Source organism: Hyperolius riggenbachi, chromosome 1 (genome assembly GCF_040937935.1).
Source record: "Hyperolius riggenbachi isolate aHypRig1 chromosome 1, aHypRig1.pri, whole genome shotgun sequence".
Classification (NCBI taxonomy): domain Eukaryota; kingdom Metazoa; phylum Chordata; class Amphibia; order Anura; family Hyperoliidae; genus Hyperolius; species Hyperolius riggenbachi.
In genome coordinates, this window is record NC_090646.1 from 328,722,075 (window position 1) to 328,742,033 (window position 19,959).

The 19,959-nt window shown below is 42.3% G+C and overlaps 1 protein-coding gene across 4 annotated transcripts in view; it reads left to right on the top strand.

The window, feature by feature from the left end:
• Positions 1 to 19,620, top strand: part of SGTA (small glutamine rich tetratricopeptide repeat co-chaperone alpha) — a 40,143-nt gene extending 20,523 nt beyond the window's left edge. For all 4 annotated transcript variants that reach the window (XM_068233888.1, XM_068233890.1, XM_068233889.1 and 1 more), the window contains exons 5-11: positions 716 to 815; positions 8,452 to 8,556; positions 9,167 to 9,305; positions 9,386 to 9,448; positions 15,015 to 15,052; positions 16,824 to 16,919; positions 18,544 to 19,620. In XM_068233888.1, coding sequence (XP_068089989.1) covers positions 716 to 815; positions 8,452 to 8,556; positions 9,167 to 9,305; positions 9,386 to 9,448; positions 15,015 to 15,052; positions 16,824 to 16,919; positions 18,544 to 18,658 — 656 coding nt within the window. In that variant the 3' untranslated portion in view covers positions 18,659 to 19,620. The remainder of the gene's footprint in view (positions 1 to 715; positions 816 to 8,451; positions 8,557 to 9,166; positions 9,306 to 9,385; positions 9,449 to 15,014; positions 15,053 to 16,823; positions 16,920 to 18,543) is intronic.
• The last annotated feature ends 339 nt before the right edge of the window (positions 19,621 to 19,959 follow it).

The window sequence follows — 19,959 nt, forward strand, 5'->3', positions numbered from 1 at the left end:
TTAGCAAATTAGTGAATGCTTAAAGAAAACCTGTACTGAAAAAAAGTTCCCCTGGGAGGTACTCACCTCAGTAGGGGAAGCCTCTGGACCCTATCAAGGCTTCCCCCGTCCTCCTGTGTCCCACGGCGGTCTCGCAGCCGCCCCCGGAACACACAGATGACAAATCCGACAGCCTGTGCAATATTTACCTTTTCGGGCTCCAGCGGGGGCGCTGTTGCGGCTCTTCTGACGGAGGTAGGCGAAAATAGCCGATCTCCGTCGGGTCCGCTCTACTGCGCAGACAATCTCCATGAGAAGAGCGGATCCTGCGCTGGAGCCAAAAGGTAAATATTTACATCGCCGCCGCTCCGGGGGGATTTTCTCCGCCGCCGTGGGACCGAGGAGGACGAGGGAAGCCTCAATAGGATCCGGAGGCTTCCCCCAGCTGAGGTGAGTGACCCCAGGGGAGTTTTTTTCATTAAAGATTTTCTTTTAAGAAGGATCTAATTTGTTATTAAATGCATGTCATTTTTATACAGTAACTTTTGATACATGAATCGAGAAATTGGCTAAGGCTGTAATAAATGAAAATACTATGCAAATTAGATTATTGCAAGAATGTTGTTCGATAATACATGTTTAGAAATGGCGTTTACTGCTATGAATGATATTAAACAATCGTTTTTTACTTTTGTAAATTTGACTACAATTGAACAAAACTCACTATTTTTTTAAGGTAATGAACAAATGAAGTTGGAAAACTTTGAAAGTGCTGTTGCCTTCTACACCAAAGCCATTGAGTGTAATCCAACTAATGCAGTGTATTACTGCAACAGGTATGTGATAAGAGCCTTGGCTGATTTATACAACCTAGATCAGTATTTTCCAGCTTTGCTTAGTTCTGCAATTGTTATATTGAAGAGACTCCCATACTACCGTATTTAAAATTAGCATATTATTATTATTATTGATTGATATAGCGACAGCATCTTCCGAGCGGCCGTATAACAGCATACAGGGTATAACGATACAAAATAAACAGTACAACAGTGAATACAAGATAATGGTGGATTACTGCTGATTCAGTGAACAGATCAACTACAGATTTTTATACAGGGGTGGGAGATATGCATTTACATAGACATTACATAGCATTGAGAGACAAAAGGGGAAGAGAGCCCTGGCCAAAAGGCCTTACAGTCTAAAGCCCAATCTACACGATACGATTCAATTACGATTCTATTCACGATCCGATTAAATCCGACATGTCCGATCAGGATTCGATTCAGTTCAATTTGCCATTGCAAAACAATGGCAAATCGAATTGAATTGAATCCCGATCGGACATGTCGGATTTAATCGGATCGTAAATAGAATCGTAATCGTATCGTGTAGATGGGGCTTAAAGGTTTAAGGGTTAGGGCAAGTAGGTAAGCTGTGTATGAGATGGTAGAAATGGTAGTCAGTGGCTGAAGTGTCCTTTTGGGCTAGATCTTTGATCCAGTATGATCGATAATTGTGATAGATTTTGGCCAGAAATCGCTTAAAATTATACAGTAATTGCGTGGCAATATTGGGACTTCAATCTCTGGCAGAGTGATCAAAGATACAGTGGAGGAAATAATTATTTGACCCCTCACTGATTTTGTAAGTTTGTCCAATGACAAAGAAATGAAAAGTCTCAGAACAGTATCATTTCAATGGTAGGTTTGTTTTAACAGTGGCAGATAGCACATCAAAAGGAAAATCGAAAAAATAACCTTAAATAAAAGATAGCAACTGATTTGCATTTCATTGAGTGAAATAAGTTTTTGAACCCCTACCAACCATTAAGCGTTCTGGCTCCCACAGAGTGGTTAGACACTTCTACTTAATTAGTCATCCTCATTAACCACCCTGGCGTTCTGATTAAATCGCCAGGGTGGCTGCGGGAGGGTTTTTTTTAAATAAAAAAAAAACTATTTCATGCAGCCAACTGAAAGTTGGCTGCATGAAAGCCCACTAGAGGGCGCTCCGGAGGCGATCTTCCGATCGCCTCCGGCGCCCAGAATAAACAAGGAAGGCCGCAATGAGCGGCCTTCCTTGTTTCGCTTATATCGTCGCCATAGCGACGAGCGGAGTGACGTCATCGACGTCAGCCGACGTCCTGACGTCAGCCGCCTCCGATCCAGCCCTTAGCGCTGGCCGGAACTTTTTGTTCCGGCTACGCTGGGCTCAGGCGGCTAGGGGGGCCCTCTTTCGCCGCTGCTCGCGGCGAATCGCCGCAGAGCGGCGGCGATCAGGCAGCACACGCGGCTGGCAAAGTGCCGGCTGCGTGTGCTGCTTTTTATTTCGTTAAAATCGGCCCAGCAGGGCCTGAGCGGCAGCCGCTGGCGGTGTTGGACGAGCTGAGCTCGTCCAGACCGCTCAGCTGGTTAAGGACACCTGTCTTAACTAGTCACCTGTATAAAAGACACCTGTCCACAGAATCAATCAATCAAGCAGACTCCAAACTCTCCAACATGGGAAAGACCAAAGAGCTGTCCAAGGATGTCAGAGACAAAATTGTAGACCTGCACAAGGCTGGAATGGGCTACAAAACCATTAGCAAGAAGCTGGGAGAGAAGGTGACAACTGTTGGTGCGATTGTTCGAAAATGGAAGGAGCACAAAATGACCATCAATCGACCTCGCTCTGGGGCTCCACGCAAGATCTCACCTCGTGGGGTGTCAATGGTTCTGAGAAAGGTGAAAAAGCATCCTAGAACTACACGAGAGGAGTTAGTGAATGACCTCAAATTAGCAGGGACCACAGTCACCAAGAAAACCATTGGAAACACATTACACCGCAATGGATTAAAATCCTGCAGGGCTCGCAAGGTCCCCCTGCTCAAGAAGGCACATGTGCAGGCCCGTCTGAAGTTTGCCAATGAACACCTGAATGATTCTGTGAGTGACTGGGAGAAGGTGCTGTGGTCTGATGAGACCAAAATAGAGCTCTTTGGCATTAACGCAACTCGCTGTGTTTGGAGGAAGAAAAATGCTGCCTATGACCCCCAAAACACCGTCCCCACCGTCAAGCATGGGGGTGGAAACATTTTGCTTTGGGGGTGTTTTTCTGCTAAGGGCACAGGACAACTTAATCGCATTAACGGGAAAATGGACGGAGCCATGTATCGTGAAATCCTGAACGACAACCTCCTTCCCTCTGCCAGGAAACTGAAAATGGGTCGTGGATGGGTGTTACAGCACGACAATGACCCAAAACATACAGCAAAGGCAACAAAAGAGTGGCTCAAGAAGAAGCACATTAAGGTCATGGAGTGGCCTAGTCAGTCTCCGGACCTTAATCCAATAGAAAACCTATGGAGGGAGCTCAAGCTCAGAGTTGCACAGAGACAGCCTCGAAACCTTAGGGATTTAGAGATGATCTGCAAAGAGGAGTGGACCAACATTCCTCCTAAAATGTGTGCAAACGTGGTCATCAATTACAAGAAACGTTTGACCTCTGTGCTTGCAAACAAGGGTTTTTCCACTAAGTATTAAGTCTTTTATTGTTAGAGGGTTCAAAAACTTATTTCACTCAATGAAATGCAAATCAGTTGCTATCTTTTATTTAAGGTTATTTTTTCGATTTTCCTTTTGATGTGCTATCTGCCACTGTTAGAATAAACCTACCATTGAAATGATACTGTTCTGAGACTTTTCATTTCTTTGTCATTGGACAAACTTACAAAATCAGTGAGGGGTCAAATAATTATTTCCTCCACTGTAAGCGTATGGGCACCTTTACTCTTTCAGAGGAGACTTGCAGTAAGCATGCAGCCAGTGGAGTCAGACCAGAGTCAAAGCTTCTGATCTGCATGTTCATTCTGGGCTAGTGACTTATGCTGGGCATACACGGTAAGTTTCTTGCTTTCCGGCGCTCCTTATCAGCCGCTCGATTCCCTGCCATTGTCTGCCAGCGGGGATCGAGCAGGGTCATCGGACCTGCTGAATATTATCAGCTCCCGGCATCAGCTGCTCGATACACGGTACAGAAACGTACCGTGTATCCCCAGCATTACACCATACAATTTTATGTTAGATTCTTCTGTTAGATTTTCTGTTATGCATAATTAGATTAATTTCTTTAGAGAATGGTCATTATCTCTGGTGCATTGTCTTCTGGTCGTCATCTGCTGAGTAGAACAATGCCTAATTGCTCGGCAGATAGATGGTAAGGTAGATACATTTCCAACATGCTGAACTTAGAGAATCTTATGCTAGGCATACACGGTTCGTTTATGCGCCGGTATCGAGCCAGCGGTTCGATGCCGGCGCGTCACCGCTCGCCCGCGCGGATCGATTCCCGCTCGTTCCCGCGGGCGCTTATCAGCGCTTGGTTTTTTTCTTGTGTCCGCCCGTGGGGATCGAGCGCGGTATCAATCCGCCACGGTGATCGGATTGGTTTGTTTGGATCTTATCAATCGAGCCAATCAGCGGTTCAAATGATGAGAGCTATCTAACCGTGTATGCCCGGCATACACGGTTTGTTTGAATTATCAATCAAAATTATCAATCGAGCTGCTGATGGTTCGATTGATAATTACCAACCTGTCCGATACCCCGCCAGATCGATTCCACGCTCGATACCGGCGGGGAGAACAAGAGAATAAACGTACGGGAGATAAGAAATGCCCGCGGGGACGAGCGGGAATCGATCCGGGCGGCCGCGGGGACAGAAAAATCTAATGCTGGGCATACACTGGTCGATGCGCCCTTATCAATCGATCTGCGGATGGCTCGATTGATAATTTTTCGACAGGTCCGATGACCCGCCGGATCGATTCCCCGCGGGCGGACAATAGCAGGGAATCGAGCGGAAGATAAGGAAGCGCCCGCGTGGACGAGCGGGAATCGAACTGGACGGCGGCGGGTGTCGATCCGGCGGCTAATCGAGCCGCCGGATCGACTCGTGTATTCCCAGCATAACAGAAAATTGTATGGTGTAATCCCAGCATTAGAGGCAATTTTTATACCGATTATTGTGTTAGCTTACCGATTAAGTGTTAATGGCCTTTATCTTTACGTACGTTACAGCACCTTTTGTATTGATTGGACAGGAGATACAAACTGTGGCTGGTGTGAAGCGAAGATGACCACCAGAGGATTAGCACCCTGTAGGGAAGTAATGGTGTAGCCACCTGTCCCTCTCCCCACCGGCAGTGTCAGTTTAGAAACTCTACGAGGTTAATTTAGAAAAAGAAATGTAATGGGTGTTCGGCTCTGTGACAATCCAGCCCCGCGATCCCGTTGAGATCTGCTCCCGTTAGCGTACGCAGGAAGTACGGGCGTAGACGGACAACGAGACCGGTTGCTGGATCGTCAGAGGGAAGAAGAAAGAGGCGACAGAGCGTGCCAATCCCGTCTAATCTGCTCCCGTTAGCATACGCAGGAAGTACGGTGAACAGACTGACAATAAAGATTGGTCGCGCAGCTGCCGACAATATGTAATGGGACAAACATCCACCAATCCCGTATTAATAGGCCACTGTTGCCATGCAGGTCTCATGCACTAGAGACTGCTGGAGGCAAATTCACTGTGTGCGTAGTAAACGGTTAAGATTGGTTGGAGGTGCCCATACATGTACAATTCTGATTGTATATACAATCGGTAAACTAAAAATATCGATTTCGCGCTGGAAATCGGGTAAATAAAGTAAACTGCCACCACTCTCTCAAGTTCAGGGAGGAAAGAGACTCCCGCTATCATAATACGGTAGCCAGTCCAATCACGTTCAACACGCTCAAGTCACCGTTCGGGGAATAGTCACTTCCGACGGCTTAAAGACTGTGAGCAATGTGACGTTAAAGAAAGGTTACTGGGTCCCTATATGATGCAATCTCGAATTGTATTTACAATCGAGAAACAAAGTTATCGATTTCGCACAGGAAATCTGGTACTAGCTAATCCTAGAAGGAAGAAACGGTTATTTACAACCTAGCTAGCAAATCAACAATTTATAAGCAAATCATAAAACAATGCGGTAGTATGACTGACTCTTCAGAGGGCAGATTCGTTATAGCAGCAATCAGATGACCAGAACAGGCACAAGACTGAACGATAAAATCGTTAGTTTATTTCTAAACTACATACACACAGCTTATTTTAGAACAGATTGATTGACAGAGAGAAGGCAAGAAAAGGAACAGGATGTCTGATTATATACAGTTCAAATACCGTTATTGGTAGTCCATGCGGCAATCGCAAGTCTTTGGCGAAAGTCCCAAAATGGCGGTTGCCATGCGGCCAACAGGCCTTTGTTAGAAAGTTCAAAGATGGAGGTTGGCCCGTGTCCCTGTGTGCTGATCCATTGTTGTGTATAGAAAATTTGAATTCACAATTTCTGGCAGAAATCATGCAATTCAATATTTTCCTAAATTCGTTCAGGCCTACACCAGTGGCATAATCTGTCAATCTCGTGACTAGGGTTGCAACGGTATTAAATATTCATGGTATGATAAGTCTCAAATTACTGCAGTATGACGGTATCACAGTATTACACAGGCATAGGTGCCCCTAGTACAAGTAGCCAGACATAGGTGCCCCAGTTTAGGTAGCCAGACATAGGTGCCCCAGTTTAGGTAGCCAGACATAGGTGCCCCAGTTTAGGTAGCCAGACATGGGTGCCTCCAGTATAGGTAGTCAGGCATAGGAGCCCCCAGTATAGGCAGGCAGGCATAGGTGCCCCCAGTATAGGTAGCCAGGCATAGGTGCCCCAGTAAAGGTAGCCAATTGTTACCAACTTGACTGATGCCTAGGAGCAGGAAGATAGATGCAGTGTTTGGATCCTGGAAGGTATGTTGTTACTGCTATATGCCCGCCGCTGCGCCTTGCTACCTGGTCACCTGTTCCGCCGGACACTTTACCTGCACCCAAAACCCGGTAATTCCGGTATACCGTGGCAACCCTACTCCTGACGGTAGCCCTGCTTGTTGTTCTTAGTTACAAGGCCAACGATAGTGGTTTCATCAGCAAATTGATGACCTTGGCAGAGAGGTTGTTAATCTCTAAGGGAAGTATTTAATACAATCGGAAATTCTTCTTTTAATGTACAATGTACATGAAGATGAAGCTTGAAGTGCTGTGGGATATACCACATCAGACAGCTACTTCAGAGTAAAACTATTGTTGTACAGGCCAGTAGCATAGGATACAAATCAGCATGTGTTGTCTGCAACTGATTACTGTGAGCATAAAAAAGTTGCATTTGATGAAATCTCAATGGAGAGTGATGTGTCAGATGAGAAAATCTACTAAAGGAGACTGGGGTAGACCGACCTTAAATTGAACCTTAACTGAGACATTAAAAAAAAAAAAGTTTTACTTACCTGGGGATGTCCTGTGCCCACGCTGTCTCTCACCGATCACCCGGTCCCCCGCCATGGCTCAGCTTTGTTTCCAGCGACTGGCCAGTCACTGAGCCAGTACGCCTGTGTGGCCTCAATTGTGCTCCCATCCCTCTGGTCATCCTGCACATGTGCAGTATGCGTATGTGTACGTACGTACGTTCGTACGTTTGTACGTGTACTGTGCAGGACTGCCACAGGGACGGGAGCGCGATTCAGGACGTGTGCAGCCGGGGCCGTGCAGGTGCAGTAACGGCACAGGCAGTCTGCAGGGGGCTGGCCCAGGTAAGTGAAACTTTTATGTTTCAGTTAAGGTTCACTTTAAAGCAGAGTTCCCCAACCCTGTCCTCAGGGCCCACAACAGTTCATGTTTTGCAGGAAACCACAAAGATGCACAGGTGAAGTAATTAGTGTCTCAGCAGAGCTGACCTCTGTGGATTTCCACAAAACATGCAATGTTGGTGGGCCTTGAGGACAGGGTTGGGGAACACTGCATTAAAGGACAACCGAGGTTACATGTGACCTGATGAGATAGACGTGTATGTATGTACATCGCCAAGCACACAAATAACTAAGATGTGTTCCGTTTTTTTCTTTCTCTGCCTGAAAGAGTCAAACATCAAGTATGCAAGTGAACCCTCGCCGATAAGTAATTAAAGCCATAAAACACTTTCCTGTTAGTAAATGGCTTTTGAGAGCAGAAAAGAGATAAAAAGGATCAATAATTCATAGATTTGAGCTTTAGCATAATTTAGTGAAGGTGTCATTGAGCAGAGACAATGAAAGAGTGAAAAACCTAAAAACTAGATTTAAATATAAAATAAAACTGTGGCATGTCTAAAAATAAAAAGTGATTTTTAGGAGGAGGGTAGATGCAGTTGTTTTTCTCATTAGTTAGATAGCTGCAATGTTTTTTGCAGTTCTTTCTTTAAAAACATGCTCATTTTTAATTAACTCTATTCTTGGGCACTTGACTTTACTTCTGTGCAGTTAGAACAATACAAAAACTATTAGTAGTATATATAAAAGAATATGTCTACAAATTCAGTAGGATGTGTGCTGTATGAATTTTATTTGACTTTTTTTTTTGTTTTTTGTTCAGGGCGGCGGCTTATAGTAAAATAGGAAACTATGCTGGAGCTGTGCAGGACTGTGAAGAGGCTATTTCTATTGACCCTAGTTACAGTAAAGCTTATGGAAGAATGGGGTGAGAGTGATTTTTATAGTTTTAAAAACATATTCACAAATCTCTAAAGAGGAACTGTTGCGAAAATCTTAAAATTTAAACCGCATACAAATAAGAAGTGAGCCATAAATTACTTTTCTCCTATGTTGCTGTCACTTACAGTAAGTATTAGAAATCTGACATTACCGACAGATTTTGGGCTAGTCCATCTCTCCATAGGGGATTCTCAGCATGGCCTTTATTCTTTATAAAGACATTCCCTAAAAAAGACTTATACAGTGATGCTGGCCAGCCTCCCTGCTCGCTGCACACTTTTTTGGCGGTTGGAAGGAGCAACTGCCATTCACTAAGTGCTTTTAAAAATAAAGAAAATCCTGAGAACTCCACAACACCCCTCCCCCCCTCCCTTTATGAGAAGATGGGCTAGTCCAAAATCTGTCAATAATGTCAGATTTCTACCACATACTGTAAGTGACAGCAACAAAAAAGAAAAGTAATTTATGGCTCACTTTACTCTGGAAGAAATGTACTTCTTATTTGTATATGTTTACATGTATTTAAAATGTTAAGATTTTTGCGACACAGGTCATTTAAATTAGTTTTTATCTAAAATGTTTGTTTTTGTTTTTAGATTGGCTCTTTCAAGCTTGAATAAGCACTCTGAAGCTGTGGGTTTTTACAAAAGAGCCCTAGAGCTGGATCCCGATAATGATACTTATAAATCAAACCTTAAGATTGCTGAACAAAAAATGAGAGAATTACCCAGTCCAGTGAGCTTCTTTACCTCGCTTTTCATACTTCTATTAGTGAAGTTTTAAATGCAGTATCACAGTCCACTTATTTTTTCTAGATGGCAGCTCCTGGAGGTTTCGATATTGCTGGGTTGCTCAACAATCCAGGCTTCATGAGTATGGTAAGTAAACAAACTTTGATTAGCTCATGTGGTTTAACTGCTTCTTGCAAAATGAACATTTATAAATGTCCAATTTGTTCACCATTAGTGCAAATAAGACATAAAGAGAAAGAGTACCCCAAAACAGTACCAATCTGGTATGCAAATATTCAATAAATCTTAATTGAAGAAAAACATACAAATAAAAATCACCATAAGGTGATAAAAGTATGAAAAATTAATGTCTCGTAGATTCAACTCCCCAACAGCATATCTGTACAAAGTAGCCACACATGGACCCACAGTAATAAACCTTACACAGTTTCACAATATAACATGCATGGTAACCAACTGCAACAATAAAGTGCAAATGCTAATAATAATATAGTAAAGAATGCTGGAAGTTGAATAACAACCAGAAAAAGTGCATTGCCTGTTTAAACAGGAAACAAAAAATGAACCTGCAACTGCATAGGAGCATAAGGCAAAGCTCCAACAAATAAAACATAAGCTGATTGAACCAAGTGAAAGAGAGTGAATAAAGAATGCTGGAAGTTGAACAACCACCAGAAAAAGTGAATTGTGAGGGAAGTGCTTACGTGAAGGAGGAAACGGGGAGGAGACAGCCACCAGGCTTTTGGGTCTGGTGATGGCACCCCTGCCCATATCCCGCCCACATATCTTTGTATGTGTCAGAGTGGTGCAACTAAATATTTTTAATTAAAAAAATGTTTGGTTTAGGCCCGCTTTAAGTGGAAAATGGGATGCATGTTACAAAACCATACAAGGTCCTCTCCAGGCACAATCATTTCCTAGTCCTGTGTAAGCAGTCAATGGAAGAACTTGTTTTATTGTGTATTTATACAGTACATTTCTTGATTGTCTAATTCCTTTTACCTGGGCATTTGCCTAGCCGCCAGCAGACTCAGAAGGATGCATTCTTAAGGGGCCCATACACCTAACGATTTTTTCCCGCCGATATATGGCCGATTCGATCACAGTGATCGAATCGGCTGTGAAATCGCCGCGCACACCGCTGACAGAACGATCGATTTCCGTCGATCTGTCCGTGCGGAAGATTTTTCTCGATCGCCGGCGGGTCGGGAGTGCGTCGATAGCGGCGTTCGAATGCCCGACGACCGACGCAATACAGCGGGTATACATTACCTGTTCTGGCCGGCGCGAGTCCCCGCTGTCACCGCTGCTTCTTCTCCGCGCTGGGCTCCAGGGCTGCAGCTACACAGAACTTCCTGTCCCGGCAGGAAGTTTAAACAGTAGAGCACCCTCTACTGTTTAAACTTCCCCTGGACAGGAAGTTCAGTAGCTGCAGGAACGGTCTGGAGCCCGGAGCGGAGAAGAAGACAACGCGGACCAGGGGACTCGCGCCGGCCGGAAAAGGTAATGTATGCAGGGGGGGGGGGGGGGGGGGGCAGCAGCAGCAGCTCCACAGATTGTGATCGGTTTCAGGCTGAAATCGATTCACAATCTGTTTGCAGTAAAGGTGGCCATACGATCCCTCTCTGATCAGATTCGATCAGAGAGGGATCTATCTGTTGGTCGAATCTGATGGCAAATCGAGCAGTGTATGGCCACCTTTAGACAGCTGGCCCCCCAGCTCCTTGCAAAGTTAACAGATTGAAGCTGAATCAAGGAACTGCTCTACTTACAGTGATGTGAAAAACTATTTGCCCCTTCCTGATTTCTTATTCTTTTGCATGTTTGTCTCACTTAAATGTTTCTGCTCATTAAAAACAGTTAACTGTTAGTCAAAGATAACATAATTGAACACAAAATGCAGTTTTAAATGATGGTTTTTATTATTTAGTGAGAAAAAAAAATCCAAATCTACATGGCCCTGTGTGAAAAAGGGATTGCCCCCCCTTGTTAAAAAATAACTTAACTGTGGTTTATCACACCTCAGAGTTAAATGTCTGTAGTCACCCCCAGGCCTGATTACTGCCACACCTGTTTCAATCAAGAAATCACTTAAATAGGAGCTATCTGACACAGAGAAGTAGACCAAAAGCACCTCAAAAGCTAGACATCATGCCAAGATCCAAAGAAATTCAGGAACAAATGAGAACAAAAGTAATTGAGATCTATCAGTCTGGTAAAGGTTATAAAGCCATTTCTAAAGCTTTGGGACTCCAGCAAACCACAGTGAGAGCCATTATCCACAAATGGCAAAAACATGGAACAGTGATGAACCTTCCCAGAAGTGGCCGGCCGACCAAAATTACCCCAAGAGCGCAGAGAAAACTCATCCGAGAGGCCACAAAAGACCCCAGGAAAACATCTAAAGAACTGCAGGCCTCACTTGCCTCAATTAAGGTCAGTGTTCACGACTCCACCATAAGAAAGAGACTGGGCAAAAAACGGGCTGCATGGCAAATATCCAAGGCACAAACCACTTATAAGCAAAAAGAACATTAAGGCTCGTCTCAATTTTGCTAAAAAAAAATCTCAATGATTGCCAAGACTTTTGGGAAAATACCATGTGGACCGACGAGACAAAAGTTGAACTTTTTGGAAGGTGCGTGTCCCGTTACATCTGGCGTAGAAGTAACACAGCATTTCAGCAAAAGAACATCATACCAACAGTAAAATATGGTGATGGTAGTGTGATGGTCTGGGGTTGTTTTGCTGCTTCAGGACCTGGAAGGCTTGCTGTGATGGATGGAACCATGAATTCTACTGTCTACCAAAAAATCCTGAAGGAGAATGTCCGGCCATCTGTTCGTCAACTCAAGCTGAAGCAATCTTGGGTGCTGCAGCAGGACAATGATCCAAAACACACCAGCAAATCCACCTCTGAATGGCTGAAGCAGGGCCGGGCCCGCTCATGAGGCGGGGTGAAACGTTTGCCTCTGGCGGCACTTCTTGGGGGGGGGGGCGCCCGTCCGTGGATGCGGGGGGCCAGCCGCCGAGCTGGAGGTGTAGCGGGCAGGAAAGGGGGGATTGGGCCTAGTGGTGGGGAGGTCGGACCCCCCCTCCCTCGCCTGGGTCCCCCCGATCTGCGCTCCACCTCCAGCTTTAAATAGCTCCGTAGCTGCCGATAGTAAAAGGTATGGGCGGGGACCACTCACCTTTTCTGGTTCCAGCGTACGCTCCACTGACGTCACTTCCTGCAACACCGCCCAATTGGGGCGGCAATTTTTTCTAAATTTGCCTCAGGTGGCAAAAAGTCTAGGGCCGGCCCTGGGCTGAAGAAAAACAAAATGAAGACTTTGGAGTGGCTTAGTCAAAGTCCTGGCCTGAATCCTATTGAGATGTTGTGGCATGACCTTAAAAAGGTGGTTCATGCTAGAAAACCCTCAAAGCTGAATTACAACAATTCTGCAAAGATGAGTGGGCCAAAATTCCTCCAGAGCGCTGTAAAAGACTCGTTGCAAGTTATCGCAAATGCTTGATTGCAGTTATTGCTGCTAAGGGTGGCCCAACCAGTTATTAGGTTCAGGGGGAAATTTCTTTTTCACACAGGGCCATGTCGGTTTTGAGGTTTTTTTTCTCACTTAATAATAAAAACCATCATTTAAAACTGCATTTTGTGTTCAATTATGTCATCTTTGACAAATAGTTAACGGTTTTTGATGAGCAGAAACATTTAAGTGTGACAAACATGCAAAAGAATAAGAAATCAGGAAGGGGGCAAATAGTTTTTTACGTCACTGTATTTGGCTGCTAACTGCTATAGCTGAGCTGTTTCCATACATGTGACCAAATGTCTAAAGAAGATTTTTAGCTACAGAAGCTTTATTTGACACCATGAAAGGTAACCTCTGGGAACTCTGCTTTCTAGGCTGCAAGATTGTATATTCGTAATGTTGTCTGGAGATGGGCTTTAAAATTATGTAGTATCTGATGCTCCACAATGACTTAAATTATTAGCAGATTATTACATAGGGCAGAAAAAGTGCTTGTCATTGTTTTTCTGAAGTTTGTAATTTACCCCCCTTTTAGTATACATATTTTAAAGGAAAATGAAAGATAAGTCATACAAAATAAATATAAAGAGCTCATGAATTTGTAACACAAATTAAAAATACCTGGAAAGTAACAATGTATGTATCTCTGTTTGTATGTATACATACCAGTATATGCACAGTTTTGCTTTTCAACAAATGGGTCTCCACCAATGCTTCTGTATTACTATACATCTAGATACTCTCAATTTGCAGAATATTGATATACCATATATACTGTAAAGTGTTGTAGTGTAATATATTGGACATTTATAAGTAAAAGATAAAATGTGTGACACCTTAGGTGAATCAGATGTTTTTAGCTCACTGTTATAGTCCTTTTGTCCATAATGGTAAACCTGGAATCCACTACTAGATATATTACACTTTGGGTGGAGTGTTCTAGGCTTGGAACCTCTGTAGGTTTTGCTTGCTTATATATCTTGAGTAAATTACAGCTCATGTTCTGTTAGACTGACGACCTTTTACCTTGAAATACAATTTTAATTGTTTTAGCTAGAGGTCCACTTCACAGACATGACTCTAGGGATGGGTTTTAGATGCATGGAATATTTCTCCCAGTTTTGCTTTAGATCTCTCTAGGCAGGCATCTTGGACAGAATCCAGGATACTTTTGACAGCAAAGGTTTGTAAAGTGTTTTGTTTTTTTTCTAATCTGTGGGTAAGGCCCACCATTCCACCACAGAGCTTGTTTGAGGGATAACTTCAGACAAACTGGTGCCTTGTGTATCAGGGTTAACCTTATCTGCAGGAGAGGTTACATATTCCACTTGTCTCTGGGAAGGAGACTGGAGTCTTCCTGAGCAGGTGAGCAGGTGTGTTGTTTAGATGTAGAGACAAGCTTGCCAGACTGTGGATCAAAGCTTCTGGCTGGACTTACAAGAAAGACAGTGGAAGTTACCCCTCTAGCTGAACAACCTAAATCCCAAAGTGTGGGACTGCTTTTCTGAGGCATACAGGTTTTTAAAACCTATTAAAGTTGCTGCTAAAAGATTATAATTTTATTGTTGAATATTTTTTAATTTGCTGACAAGACGCAGTTAAAAACTATCTGTAACTAAACCTCCTAGACCAGGACCTCCACAATCCTAAGGGTTGTGGGACTGTGTTTGTAAATTAATTACCAGGACTGTTCTTGTTGCGGCATATATTCGCTGCTGTAATTTATGCAAAATAAACGTACGTAGAGGTAAGGTTCTTACAGGGACCAAAAGGCAAGATGGACTACGGCATTCTCCATACAAGTCTTCATTTATTAGTCAATGACAACAAAATGCCCCTAGTACAACAAAATAAAAGTTTTAGTACAACACAACAAAACAAAACAAAAACACTTTGTACAACAAAATGCCCCTAGTCTTACAGAATTTGTGTGCTCTAAGTTCTGGAGCTCAGTGAGTTGCTCAGGATGCTAGCAAATTTTATATATATATATATATATATATATATATATATATATATATATATATATATATATATATATATATATATATATATATATATATATATATATATATATATATATATATATATATATATATATATATATATATATATAAAATTTTCCTTTATTCTTTTGCTCTAACAATGCTTTTGTTTTGCAGGCATCGAACCTCATGAATAACCCACAAGTACAACAATTGTAAGTACCGTGTGACTATCTGTTTGCAATGTACAAATGCATACAACATTGTAGGCTGAATTTGAAGAGGGCTTTGATGAAGTTACCAAAACATTTTAAAGCACAATGATCTTGGCTACAGACATCCATGGCTACTATTACTAGGTAATGCCTAATGATGTTCCAGGGATTTTATCTGATTGCCATCTGGAGTCGGGAAGGAATTTTTCCCTTTTGGGGCTAATTGGACCATGCCTTGTAAGGGTTTTTCGCCTTCCTCTGGATCAACAGGGATATGTGAGGGAGCAGGCTGGTATTGTACTTAGTTCTCTGGTTGAATTCGATGGACGTATGTCTTTTTTTTTCAACCCAAATAACTGTAACTATGTAATATCTTCTTGTATAACATACTATGAAACATCTGCTTCCTATATTCTTTTGCCTGTATAGTTATACTTCTCAATGGCATGGGGGAGGGGAGCATTCAAAAGTATGGAGTGTGCTGTGAGTTATGTCACAGTACAACGTAAATGTAGGCATGCTTACTTTTATAATTATGTACTCTGTTCAGGGGTACTTTATGTCTCTTGTTAGGAAAGTGTGTGTTTCAGACTATTTCTATACCTTGCATTTTGGATCACAGACTGTTAGTAAGAATTATCCTTTCACATGAGAAAGGCATATATGTCAGTTATTTGATGCAGCTGATAAAAATTATATAACGTATGTCCTCAATCTTCATGTTTCTAAATACACATTCCCGGCTGCACATTTTGTACTCTTTATTAAGGTGATCTATAATTTTGTTGATGTGCATCTCCTATCATCCTATACATGAGCTGAAATTTTAAATGAGGATAATGCAATAGAACAGGGGTAAGGACATAAAAGCATATCTGTACCCTAGAGCTTTGCAATATCATGTGAATCTGTTTGAAAGCAGATGACTTGTGAGAGAAATCTCACGTCCAAGCTGCTTTTTAGGCAACACTCTACCTCTAAAGCAGAGGTGCCCACACTTTTTTGGCCTGTGGGCTACTTTTAAAAATTAACATGTCAAAATTATCTATCTGTGTACAATTTTAGGAGCAAAATTGTATATACAGAATGGGAAATGTAGTGCGGTTGAGATCTACCATGAAGTCCTTTGCGATCTACCCAATGGGCACCCCTTCTCTAAAGCAATAGGCACCTATCACAAGAGAATGGAGTGGAACCAGTGTGTGACCCTGCAGAAAACTGAGCCAAGCAAAAACGTGCTGGAAATGTAGTCACCAGGCGCCGCCATAGGCCATCATGAGGATTACGGCTATAGCGTCGCTCGGTCAGTAATTTAGGCGTCATCAAGAGACTGAGCCCAAATTACGATAGAAACTATGATAAGGCCACCAGCAGTATTTGGCAGGCAAATTAAATCTTACCCCACAGTTCATTGCGGACTGGAGGTGAAATAGTAACGCTGCAGGAACTTTTGCAGGAGAGCAGGGTGAGTCATTTTTCCATTTCACCCTGTGCCCAGATTTCCCAGTGCCTTAATTACATGCACACCAGAAAATAGCCTTTGCACATGACTTGCCTCACAAATGTGTGCCAGACACTGGTGGAAATCTATGCAGCTATTTCCATCACATTCATCAAAATTTATTTTTAAGCTATCTAAGTTTGGTAAACATTAAAAAAAAATCTTTTTCAGTACGTTTTTGCCTTTTACAAACCTTCTTTCTGTATATTACAAGAATACTTATGAATGTAAAGCAATGTTAGTCACAGAGATATCACCTTTTCTTTTAAGAATGTCTGGAATGATCTCTGGCTCTGCTAATCCAATGGCAGCAGCAGCAGCAGTTGGCAATCCTCCCCCTACGGATCTAGCAGGTCTTATACAAGCGTATGTATTAATTCCTTTTATTTACACTGCATCATTTATTACAGTAATAAACCAAACCAAAAATACTTTAATCTCCTTCTAACACATTTCCAAAACACAGAAATAGGGATAAACCAGTGAAAAAAAAATATATACTGGTATATAAAAAAAAAATGTAGCTGTAGTCCTTTAAAAAATTGCAAGGCTGAATAGGTACTGGCTTTAGCCAGGTTTCGACCCCTGTTTTCATATGTCAAGACACTGCCCTTAACCAGTACATTATCCACTATATGTGTTGTCCAGACATCATGGGCTAAGACTAATGTGTATACGCTTAATGAAGAGATGCATTGCAATGAAAATGAGTTCCCAAACTCTGATTGCGTGTACACCCCAAAGAAAGTGGTATGATGTAGACATGGATGCTGGCACAGGTTATAAGAAAACCCAGTGTGTCAAACAGGACAGCTGCAAGGCAGAAGATTGAATTGCTTAATAAGACCATATAAATGTAAGCGGGAATAGGGATAAAAAGAATGCAGCTGGAGGCAAAGAACATGCATGCGAAAAGAGGAAACCTGAAGATCTGAACAAAGATGGGAGAAAGGCTTATGTAGTACAAAAGCAAGAAAAGGCCATAACCCTTGCCTACTCCCATGGGGAGGAACTTCACCTCATGAGGTGATACTTTTAAGGAGTACTGAGATGGTCAGCTCTGACTTGAGCATCTGACACTTTGTTGCTAGACAGTTTGATGATAGTTGGAGGGATTTATGTCTCACTGTATACCCTTGACAAAGCCCTGTGTTAAGGGAGAAACATGTTGGGTTAAGGTGGCAATTTCATATAGGAGCACCTGCAACTTTCTAGTGAAGGAACTGACTAGTAGGGATGATCAATAAGATGCAAATACTTCCAAAATTATGCAAATTGTTATGCAAATATATGCAGCTTGAAAGAGGACCAAATTAATTGAAACCTAGGTTGAAATTGATTGGTCCATTTTCAAACTGCATAAATTTGCATCAACTCTAAGGAATTTGCATCTCTTTGATCATCCCTACTGACTAGGTTTAGCTGAACAACCACCCTTTACCAGAGGGGTGTGGCCAATAGGCAGTCATGCATATACACTTTGTCATTGATATGTGCTGTCCATTTATTTTTTAACAGATGCCTAATAAAGGTTAGGCTTCTCTTCATCCACTCGCAGCATTGCACTCCTGGCATTCACACGCGGACTGCACTCCCGGCATCCTCTTCCACCACCAGGTGGTGCTGCACTACTGATACTATCCCTTTGAGACCTGCAGGACATCAGGAGTGTGGCACCGCAGGTGGATGAAGAGGAGAAGCTGATCCAGCATCCAGACAGGTAACCGCTGTCTGACCGCTCCCTGCGTTGCTCTGCATAGCCTGCCTGGCTGGAGAAGAAACACTTCCCCAGCGGCAGAAATAATTCAGCCCTGCAGCCACATAAAGTTTTACTTACTTTGGCTGCTAAAAGGTTAAGAAAACTTTGCCATACTTTAAAATAGTTTCTGTATCTATTTGAACTGTAATAATTTGAACATTATTGTCTGTACCGTCAGTCTCTCCTTCAGTAATTTGCTTTTGACTATTTTTGCCTTTAATACATGTACAGAGGACAGCAGTTTGCTCAACAGATGCAGCAACAAAATCCAGAACTGATAGAACAGTTACGCAGTCAGATTAGAAGTCGAACTCCAAGTGCAAGCAATGAAGAACAACATCAATGAGTTCACCTGACTTGTCAAAGGAGATTGTAACTTTTCAAATGATTTGTGCAGGAAGTACCAAGTGACCGCACCATGGCCTGTTTTCCTTTTAGATTTGAGAAATCTGTGACTTGATCGTTTATGGGAAAAAATGCTTGTTCTACGCTTCATCACCACTTGAAATATGATTAATTAAACTGTCACCACAAGACCGCACAAGGGCTGACCTGGTATGAACATTTGGTCTCTACTCCTGTTGAAGAATAAACATACAGTATGTTGGTGTTTACCTTTCTACCCAACCTTTCTTTTTGTACAGTTTATACAGGGATTCTGTTATTGGGTTTGCACCATTTACTCATCTGTGACTTATCGAATGTTAAACAAATAAAAAAAATCAAATACTGATCCTTTTTCACATGCTAAGGCTTGGTTCACACATGTATCTGTACATGATGTCCAGTCCTGTTAGTTTTGTATTTGCTTTCTAATAGTTTTATTTGACTGGACCGGAAATGTACACCTATTATGTGCAAACACACCCATAGAAAACTGATACAAAACTGACAGGACTGTGAATGTACACCTTTTATTGTGTGAACACAGCCATAGAAACATACAAAACTGACAGCACTGGACTAGAAATGTACAGATTTGTGTGTGAACACATTCATAGAAACACATTAAAAACTGATGTCAACTGTCAAAAACTGACAGGACTGGACACGTTTTTACGTGAACCAAGCCTTAGAGAATGCCCTAGTATGTAAGTTCTGCTACAGGATAAGACTGCACAGCAAGATGGATGTGTAGGTGTCTATGAACACCCTTAACTAGGGTTTATCCAAACAATCTGTAACGTTTGTCAACCCTACAGCACCAAAAGAATTGGGCTACAACCAATCATGTCGATCGGCAGTTGGAAACTGTTATCTTTGTCCACTGTGTTTTAATAAAGTATGAACTGAATGCAGACAATTAAAGTTCCCTTTTTTGTATTATGGTGAAAATATTTAATCTTTTTTTCAGTACCAGATTTATCAAGGAGAAACTTAAAAATGTTCATTGCAGAATTTAGGTAGCTGGTGTAAATATTTTTATTTAACTAGTACTGTGTGTAATTGCTTTTATCAGTAATAAAGGCATGCATTTTATTTTATTATTGTATGTATTTGCTTTAGTAAGCCGGTGTCCTGCAGCTAAATCTCTAAAGATTACACATTTGACTGTAAAACGTTAACATGGGGTCCACAGGCTATAGATTTCCCAAGGTCCATGAACTTAGGTGAAAAAATTACACACACACACACACACACACACAC